Below are 10,564 nucleotides of genomic sequence, written 5' to 3'. Positions count from 1 at the left end.
CCGATGTCAAAGCAAAGTAATAGAAAGTTCGACATGTTATGCTATCACCGGAAGTAGAACAAGTGAGCTTCATTTCTTACCCTTAAGTTACCATCAGATGTGGTTATCAACTATCAAACTGGACTAAGTAATGATACGGTTATACAACATAAAATACTTGGAGAAGTCTTCGCTCCCATGGGATCGACAAAAAATTATTACATATATTGATCCATGAATTATATAAGAAAATTACAGCTACTAGGTAATTGCAAAAAATGTTACGCTATTATTTTTTATGGTTTGGCAGACTACAGAGAGTACATAGTAAAATGCAAAAATTGTTAAAAAAACATACTCAGTAATATTTACGATTTACTTCTTATGGCAAGGAAAATAATTATCTACAAAAGAAAGTTGTTTTTTGTAGTCACCTAAATTAATATATCAATAATGTAACACTAAGACATAAATAATTTGATTTAATGTAAACCAAGAGCAGTATAAACAAAACTCCCATCGGCCTCATTTTTAAACGGTCTCATTTTATGAATTAAGTAATAGTCTTACGTACAAACTGACAAACATTTTTTTTTTTTTTTTTTTTTAAAAAGGATACCGATTTTATATTATATCAATTTTAAGAGAGCACAAAATGCCAAAACAGGTTAAGAGAAGAGAGCTTTTGTCAAGGCTAGCTAAGTTAAATGAAAATGTGAAAACCATAGAGTGAGGAATGATTCTTACTGTGGAGGCGCGATCAGATTGGATTTCCTGTCTAGAATAGCTAGTTTCCGTCGGAGCAACTGGTGGATCTCTCTCTTGATTTGATTTTCAGAGCTTATAGAGGGCGTATGAAGTCGGGCATTACGTTCCTTCCAGATATTGTAAATCAGAGCTTGTAAAATCAACTTGCAAATGATATTAAGCTTCCTGTTTCTTGTAGGATTCTTAATCCATTGGAGTGATCCTGTGAAAGATGTAGCCTGTGGAGGATCGAATTGAGTGAAGAAGTCATTCCAGAGTTGAAGCGAGAAGTTACATTGGAAGAACAAGTGGTCACGAGATTCAATTCCTGCTGAGCAGAGCAGACAATTTGCTGGAATAGGGAGATTCCATCTTCTGAGCCGATCTCGAGTCGTTAACCTATCAAGAACTGTGAGCCAAGTCATGAAAGCCATTTTTGGGATTCTCTCCTTGAACCAAACCTGCGAATGCCACACAACTGGAGGTCCCGAAGGATGTAAGTGCTTCCATAACTGTCTGGAGGAAAAATTGCCGCTCGAATGAGATTGATTGAGTTTCCATAACAAACTGACAAACATAACTGGATCTATATAGTTAACTGAGTTTTGTCATAAGTAGTATCTAAAATACCAGGTTAACAAGTAAAAAATCAAATGTTAGTTCCTAATAGAGTTCATTAACAAAGAGATTTATCAAATGTTTCCTATTTTCTCAATCGTAACATTAAACTATTACAATATGTATCCATATGCAAACTATAAATTGTACTTAGCGCCTAAAGATGTTTAAAATTGGAACTTAAGAATAAACATTCTACAGTAATTAAAAAACCAAGCTTAAACACAGTTGATCTTCACATCAACAAAATGAACGAAGAAATCAAAAATTGAATGTGCATTGCGTCAGCGGTACAATTACATTACGAAGGAAAGGAGAGAGAGAGTAAAACAGTGGCGATGCATTTAAGACAAAGAGCATCATTGCGAAAGTACGTCATCATTGTAATCCCAACCTCTGTCTTTTTTATATATTATTTTTAGTGAATTTGTATTAAATAAAAATCATAATAAAAAAATTTGACTACGTCTTTCAAATCAGTAGCATCTGATAATTCTGTGCGTGATGTGATATGAGCGAAAAGCAAAGTAGCTTCTCTCTGCTGTGTTCTTTTTTCATTATTGATCTCTCTCCGTATTAACTTTTAATTTTTAAATTTCTTTTGTGTAAATATTAAGAATATTAATTTTTCTAAAAAAGCAATTTGCATAATACTATAATTCTTTCAAACGTATTAACATATATCTTGCGTTCTTATAATATGTTAAAGGTTAAATAAATAACATAATTTATTTATTTCGCTTTTTATTATTTTATCCACTATAAAAATATAAAATTTGGTTTGTGTTATTATTGATTTCTTGCAAATGTTAAACTATATAGTTACTAAATATTCTGATGGTTGAAAACTATTGCAGTAGAATATAAACACAGAAAAAAAATTAGTGTATTACTTACTTTTGTTGTCCCAACAATTTGTAGTACTATTATTTTGAGACAACAATATGTGCAAAATTTAAACTCAAAAGAAAATAAATAAATTTCATTTTGCTATTAGAAAAAAAGGAAAAAAAATTGAGAACATCGATGGAGAAATAAAAGCAAGAAGAAGGTAATAAATGAGACATGATGATCTCTCTATCTCAAATGACATATCCTTAGCCATCTGTCACACACACAATATATATAAAGTAGTATAAATTTTGAATACTAAGCCATGAAAATAGAAAAAAAAAGTATTTATATTAAAAAGGATTTACATAATAAATGGAATAGGCTCATATCTCAACAACCACTATTCATTTGCCTTTTTGTCGCTATTTTTGTCCTTTTCTATTTCGTCTCTTTGGCTTTCTTCTTTTGGGAAGCCCTTCTTGCTTAACAGTCTCCTCTCCTCTCCTAACTATTTTAGAGCTTTTGCATTTATTCACTCTCTCTCTTTCTCAGTCTTCTCAAAACTAACTCATTCATTGCTTTACACACTCGTGTAATATACATTACTACATTATATACATCCATTTACCGACGCCAAAAAATCATACCAAGATTTTGTCAACTAGTATTATAACTTTGCCAAGTTTAAAGTGATGAAACAGAGGAGGGCTTGTTTGGTTATCAATTTATCATATTAAGTTATTAACATGTCTTACTACGCGACTCTCTCTTAAGCTCCAGCCAGTGCTCTTAAATTAGCTCATCCAATATATAGTATGTATGTAAATTTTCATAGGTATTTTTTGGATTAGATTAATCATTACCTTTTGCCAAAAAAAAAAAAAAAACCATAAACCATTACCAGAAAATATAACCAGTAGAGTGATAAAATTATGGTTCATAAGACTTTTTTTAGGTGAAGAAATTTTATAAATTCTTGTGCCTTTAGAGTGACTAGTTATCTTACAACAAAGAACACTATCATCCAAACACAAAGAAGATGAAATAATAACTAACACGACTACGTCATTATGGACTAAGCAATGTTTCAAACATTTGGCCTACAGTTTTTGCAGAACCTAATTATATATGTGAAGACATAATTAATTTTGACTTCATTGAAATCTTATGTGTTTACTCTTCTTAAAAAAATCTAACTCCAAAAACTGAGTCACAAAGGCTCGCCTTGTTTGCTGTAAATTTTTGAGTCCCAAACTTAAAGCATATGTGCAGCTTGATATATGTATATATATTTCATTTTTTTTTTTGGAAAGTACTGCACCCAATTTTGTATCATTCGACTTTTTAAATAATCGTATATACGAAACATGCCCCATGGATGAACATTGTCTCTCATATTATGTGGGGGTCGCTTTGTTTGTGACAGAGATATAGGGAGAGTGAGTGTAGAAAAAAAAACAGCTTTTAAGATAATGTATTAAAAAGCAAACAGTTTGTTATGAATTGAGAAGATCACAAAAGAAGGTTTTGGATGGATTCAAGAAGTAAAATTTCCCACGAAGCTGTACCTATTTCTGCCATCACACTATTAGATAAGTACACTTCTCATACATTTTCCCTTTTTTATACACTACCTTTAGTTTTTATCACTCCATAATTTACTTTTTGTTTTAGATTAGTGAGGTTTTAGTATTGTATATTTTTTTTTTTAAAATAAAGTGTGTTTCAGATTTTAATACCATGTTTATAACAATTTTCCTTGTCTAACCCTGAAATTTTTGTGTAGTAATGATCTACAATAGTGTAATATATTAATAAAAAATAAAGTAAATATTTTAATATGTATTCTTAATTAACTTGTATTGTTATAAATCCTTCATTGACATCATCTCGTTATGTATGATAAATTATCTAATTAGAATCATTACCTATTTATAGCGAAACTAACCTGAATAAGTATATATGTATATTGTTTTTAAGAAAACAAATAGGGTAAAAAGCAAAAATATTTTCTATAAGAACTAAATATTATCAATAAAGGATGAAAGGATCAAACTCAAAAAGTTTTTGAACTTTTTGACATGGCAGCATAGATTCTCCAATGAGGAGTCAAAAAGCTTACAAGGTTTGTTTATTTTATTAGCCAAGTGATGGAAAATGATTCAGATAATTTCTAGTACGATTCTTTTCATCGACATTATTATGGTCCTCTTGACTCTCTTATCTTTATTATTCTTTATGGAGACTGCCTTTACCATGTTGGTTAAAGATAGCAAAACATGTTTCCCATGACTCATGATATTTCATGCGACCCACGAGAAACGTAACCAATCCCTTCCGAGAACCTCTTCACAAAATTTTCCGCCGAGCATCGAGTTTTTTTTTTTTTTTGGACTAAAGCATCGAGTTTTAAAGCCGGCTCTCAATCTTGATGAGAGATTGAATGACTTCCTGGAGGGATCTCGTTAACTTCTTCATATATTGGGTACATTGTCTAATAATAAATAAAAAGAAGACAAATTTTGCTGTATAAAAATAAAAATTATCAATTTAATCTAAATTTATATTAAGAGTTTTTACTCAAACTAAACATCTTTCGTTTCACATACTACTAATTTATAATATAAAAACTAACTAACTTTTTATATTAATTATTAGACCACAACGAGTCGACTCATTAGCCAAATCTCTATAGTCATAAGGACCATAACTCGATCATTAGTATAATGGTGTCTTCTATAATTAGACTTACCATTAACTTAATGCACTAAAGTCATTTCACAACTAACTATTTTTTTTTCCACCGATGACAATCTAGGCTATTTAATTATTTTTTTCAACAATTAAGTTGGATTTAAAGAATTTTTAACGGTTATTATTTATATTATATAAGAGATGATGTTATAAAATAGCATAATAATTGAATAATTTTTAGCAAAATAAACTGAACTGTACAAAAAGCTCTAAATAATTATATATTATTGAAAATTTGTTTTTAGTAGATTAATCATGTTTTTATTTTCAAGTTATAATTTGATATATTGTACTTTTCTAAAACGTAAAAATTGTGATAAATATTTTGAATGGTACAAAATAGTAAAACGTGTGTTCAAAACGTAAAAAGTGAACAAATGACATATATATATATACCATGTATTACAAAATATTATATTTTAAATAAATGGTTTACATATAATACTTTTTCATTAGAATGAGGTTATACTTAAATCTACACTTACCATTTGATGAACAAAAATAATCCAAATATCTTCTTTTTTACTAAAAAAAATTGTGATTCTAACCTCATTCTAATTATAAATATATGGTTTAAATAGATATAACTAGTAATATTTTATACGCACTAACTTGTTATTATTTTATTACCTTTTCTGTTAATATATATAATGTTTTTTAAAATTGCTTATAGGGTTTTAATTAATTATCCTATAGAAATTCCGATGTCAATGAACTTGCTTTGGTAACCCGTTTTGGCAATGAAAGATCGAAAAGAAAAGAATAAGCTTAATTTTAATATATTTATGGAGTAAGAAAGTAAAAAAAAAAAAATTGGATGATGCAACCGTGCGGGCGACAGGTGCAAGGCGAGCAAACCATTTTGGCAATCTTTTAACTTTAGGGTTTCTTCAAAAGTACTCTGAAAATTTGGGGGATTTTGGTCAACACTGGGAATTGTGTCGATACTTGTCATTAATTATACTAGTTAATGAACAGATCAAATTAAAGTGTAAATATAGATACTATAATCATCATTTTTATGTATCTTAAATGCAATTGACTAGTTGACAAAAATAATGCAATTGACTAGATACGGTTGCATTGTAACACGTAAAAAGAAAAGAAAAGAAAAAAAAAAAGAAGAAACGCGTATTTAAAAACTAACAACATTTCCTTCATTTAGAAGCAAACCAGAGCAAAAGAAAGAAATTATCTTTATTTTTAATACTCCAGTATTCATTTTAGGAAAGGTTTTTACATTTGATTTTAATATACATTCTAATTCGTTATATAATTTTGTTTTCATTTATATAAAAATGCTGATTTAAAAAAGTATATATACCACTTCTAATGTAGTAGTGTAATTGAGATTTTGCACGTTACAACTTACTATAACCAAATAATTTTTTCCAAAAAAAAACTATTTAAGAGTTACCAACAAAAATTCAGTTAGAATTTCCATTAGATAAATTAACATATTTTTTTGTTGGTCAGAATTCTTTTAACATGTTTGTAGATTTCGTGAAAGGTTATTTATTTTGTATTTTGTTCTGTGAATTTCTATACTGATTTTTTTTTTTAAAGAACACCAGTTATACTCTAGTAGTGGATAACTGAGATTTTGCATGTTACTATAGTAACCAAATAGTTAAAAGAAAAAAGAAACAAATCTTCTAACATAGTTGATGACTTGATGTGACAATTAGTATTTACAACAACAATAAACAGAGTCATCATAATAAATAGTTGAAGGAGACTTAATTAGAGAGAAAGCCTAGAAAGAGCCTAGTAGGTATCATTCGCCCGGAGATAAGATGCTTCATGTTCATGTTGTATTCCGTTAAGCTCCTTCCTACATCAAATCTTATCCTTGACGCTGACAGTGTTCCACATCAAACCTCTTTTCTTGCAAATATATATCATTTATAGTATATACAACATATTTCATGTACATTACTCTACCCTACATGGTTTTATATTCATTATTTTCTTAATAATAAATACTTTACAAGTCTAACATTCACTAGTATTGATTAAAAATCACCTCAATATTAACTGATATTAGATCTATATTTCTTGCTGGAAATAAATATGAAAATATAAATTAAGAGAAATAAATCCTTATAATTTGAAAGAAATACAAAAGGGACTATCATCATATATCTAAGTGATAATAATAATAATAATAATAATAATAATAATAATAAAACATAAATTAATGTCATCAAGAGAGACGTACCATACGTTTAAAATATTTTGGTTTTCCACATCAAATATAATTCTTTTTTAATTATAATTTCATTAACACCAAGCGATCGACGATGATGAACCACCAAAACCCTAAATTCTCAAGAAGGATCAACAGTACGGCGACCGTCGTCTCCGGCGGCGGCTCTCGGCTGCTGAAACTGAGTGATCTGTCCAATGGCCAGAATCCCACCGTCGTAGTTGTTACCGGCCGGAACATCCAAGCCACCAAACATCTGTTCTCTAGGAAAAAACTGGTGGTGGTGGTAGTGATCTCTCACGGCGGCGGTAGCTGTTCCATCGGCTGCTCCGGCGAGTAAGTTGATGCCTAGACTCTGATGAGTGGCGGCGAGGATACCGAGGCTTTGGTACTTCGAGAGCTCTGATTTAGCACAGCTGAGATCTATCTGAAGCTGACGGAGCTGATGTTGGAGGAGAGAGATGACTCCAACGCAGCCGTAGACAGGGTCACGGAGACGCATGTCGGCTTCATAGGCCAAAGAGTTAACTGCGTCTTCACGTTGTGAAGGGTGAAGCTCGTTAAGGAGCTTAGTGACGTTGCTTGCTCCAAACACTTTGTGAACGTTTGCAAATTTTTGTGGCTGGTCCGGTGGGAAATATGGTGCGAATACGCATTCCGGCTGACATTTTCGCCGAAGAAATTTGCAGGCGGCGCATGGTGAGTTTGTTGATGAAGATGCCATTAAAATGAGAGTATTTCAATTTTCTTTCTTTTCCCTCTCCCTACACAAAGCCGCCGTTGAAATGAAAAAAACAATTAGGGTTTTTTAATTTATTTTTTTTGGAGGTAGAAGAATTTACAAAGGAAAAAAAGATATTACGAAATCAAAATTTCGAAATGATGTGATTTTGGAGATTTTTTTTCTGTTTTTTATAATTTATATATATGAAATAAGTGAGCTAAATAAAGAAAGAAATATAAATTAGAGAAGTGGTCTCAATCTCTAAAATAAGGAAAGCTTACCTGCGACAAAATTAAAGAAGACTTCTTTGAAGATATGGTTTCTGCTTCTCTGAGGAGAAATAAAAGAAGATCCTCTCTGCTTTCTCTTTAAGCTGCTATTTGGTGTTACATACAAAAAGCTGTAAAATAAGAGGAACTTTGCAATTAGTATAGTATTAAAGATATTTGGTAAGTTCTATATATATGCATATACACAGTACACACACATAAAGTTGTGTATATCTAATTCTTATATATATGTATATAAATTAACTATATGCACTGATCCAACCTTCTCGTCAACTGTTGAAAGCAAATAGAGGAAAAAATGAGTAACAAGAAGGTGCTTTTCTAAAGTCAAACATAAAGGTATGCATTCAGATATATAATATATGCTTGGAAGATATAAAAATATCATTTCAGACCTAGAGATATGTGTAGCTAGCTATAATATAGAGGAATTTGTAGCTATATGATTGCTAGTCAAATTTTGGTAAGTAGACCAGTCTAGACATAACCTGAGGAATTAAAAATCATTATTAAGAAACAAACAAGTTAAAAAGAGGAAGAAATTGAATTTGCACCGTATAGTTGGAATGCGTATGGATGGATTAACGAAATATAAGGAATAAAACAGATGGGATAAAATGGTGTTCTTTGTGTTGCTTATAGGTAGGTATGAGAGAGGGGACGAAGAAGAAGAAGAGAGAGGAGAAGGAAGAAGATGTAATTAATTACTAAAAAGCAAAAGATTGGATCTCGTGAAGAAGAGACTTTTGGGTTTTGAGGCTCTCGATTGGCAAAGCTCATCTTGTGCTTAAAATTTCTTATTATATTAGTATTTTAGAAAATGAGCTCATAAATATGATAAGACTAGTACTAATTAATGTTATTAATTTTTAAAAGTTTATCTACTAAATAAAAAATTGACCATAGAGTATAAACATACCTTCAATAGTAATAGGATTTTGTACTAGAGGGAATTGATTTCCATGTGAAGAAGTTGAGAGTTCCTAGAGAAGAAGAGGGGATCTTGGGATGAACCCTTGGACCCTAGCATAGACTCTAACAACAATAATAACAATAAATGTATGATTATAAGTATTAAATTTCAAAATATTATGCATATAGTAGAACAGTAAAAGAAAAGAAAAAAGAAGAAGAAGAAGGAAATAAATGTGACAAGGAGAGATGGGAAATGAGAGATGGGGTCTGAATCTGACTCTCCTGATGGATCTTGGGATGAAGAATTTTGCTCTTTTTATTCTTATTCTTTTTGTCTAGGGATTTACATACAGTAACAAAGCATTTTGTTATTACCATTATTATACTCTCTAGTAATACGCATCACATTACAATATGATACGGTTGACAAAATAAAAGATATCAAATACAAAAGTAAGTTAATGATACTATACAATAAGAAAAGTTGATAATGAAGTTACCGTCCTCAAGTTTCTTCGGTCAAACCCATTTTTTCATGTTTCTTTATACAAAAAAAGCCACAGGAATCTACTGCCACCTTCTTCTCTTCTCTTCTCTCTCTTTCTCTAATTACAAAATATATTATAATATTATATCATGCTCATGCAAGTGTCTTTATTTTTTTTGACTCGCTAGTTTTGCGCAGAGTATGGAAGAAACAAAAAAGAAAAAGAAATGAAAAAAATAAGTGAAAGAAAAGAGGAAGGCATAGAAAGATGATGAGTTTTTAGGATCAGTACCTCCCTAAGGTGTAGGGAGATAGAAAGAGAAAATCGCCCTGATGCAGAGGCTAAGGAGACGGAGAGAAAGAACAACTTTTATGGTGTGTCGATATGTATAGAGATAGAAAGAGAGTGTTATGAGTAATCACGGACTCTGTCTTTCTTCAATATATATCTATTAAGTTTCCTCTATGGGAAAAAAATTAGGAGACATACTATCAAACTTGTTTATATAATGATATACCTACTTTGTTTTTTGGAGTTTTAAAGGTAACCCAATATTAGTAACACATAAGATTAGGGTACTAGAACATTAGTAACCAACTATAATATTAGGTTATAGTATTCTTTTTTTATGCATTTAAAGGAACAAAAGAAAAGAAAACAATTTTTGACCAAAAAAAGAAAAAGAAAAAAACGTTTATTAGAGTTTTGTATTGAACCGTTTGAGTATTGGGTTAGGGACAGAGGCACCGTTTCTTAGATGCTTTACGTTTTTATACATTTCGGTGTTAATAATTGAAGTTACATTCTCAAGACACAATACTATGTATATATATAGTTCTGTAGTTTGTTGCATTTTAATTATCTTAAGATAAATCCTCAGAAAATGTTACTATAAGAAATGAACACCTGGTTTTAATTGGTGATCTATAGAAAATATAACAATGATACATCCTTCTAGTATTATTTATTCAAGCTCATGATTACATTTTTAAATTAATATGGTCTC

At 30.4% G+C, this 10,564-nt stretch overlaps 2 protein-coding genes across 6 annotated transcripts; both read right to left on the bottom strand.

Annotated features, from left to right (window-relative positions):
- Positions 1-722: 722 nt before the first annotated feature.
- Positions 723-1,160, bottom strand: LOC147941327 (uncharacterized). The gene has a single exon (XM_087458474.1). It carries the CDS (start codon positions 1,158-1,160, stop codon positions 723-725), a length of 438 nt encoding a protein of 145 aa, XP_087314600.1.
- Positions 1,161-7,018: 5,858 nt separating this feature from the next.
- Positions 7,019-10,022, bottom strand: LOC104701159 (protein ASYMMETRIC LEAVES 2). Of its 5 annotated transcripts, XM_087456683.1 has the most exons (5): positions 9,850-9,980; positions 9,571-9,675; positions 9,075-9,190; positions 8,147-8,265; positions 7,019-7,905 (listed from the first exon to the last, which is right to left on the bottom strand). In XM_087456683.1, exon 5 carries the CDS (start codon positions 7,863-7,865, stop codon positions 7,263-7,265), a length of 603 nt encoding a protein of 200 aa, XP_087312809.1. In that variant the 5' UTR covers positions 7,866-7,905; positions 8,147-8,265; positions 9,075-9,190; positions 9,571-9,675; positions 9,850-9,980; the 3' UTR covers positions 7,019-7,262. The 5 variants fall into 5 exon arrangements, with proteins under 5 accessions (XP_087312809.1, XP_087312808.1, XP_087312810.1 ...); XM_087456682.1 differs by having other exon boundaries at positions 9,571-10,022; XM_087456684.1 differs by lacking the exon at positions 9,075-9,190 and having other exon boundaries at positions 9,850-9,978.
- Positions 10,023-10,564: the final 542 nt, after the last annotated feature.

The sequence above is a fragment of the Camelina sativa genome, chromosome 7 (assembly GCF_030686135.1).
Source record: "Camelina sativa cultivar CO46 ecotype springtype chromosome 7, ASM3068613v1".
In the NCBI taxonomy this organism is placed as follows: domain Eukaryota; kingdom Viridiplantae; phylum Streptophyta; class Magnoliopsida; order Brassicales; family Brassicaceae; genus Camelina; species Camelina sativa.
The sequence above is the reverse complement of the archived record's forward strand: the minus strand, read 5'-3'. Positions and strand labels throughout refer to the sequence as shown.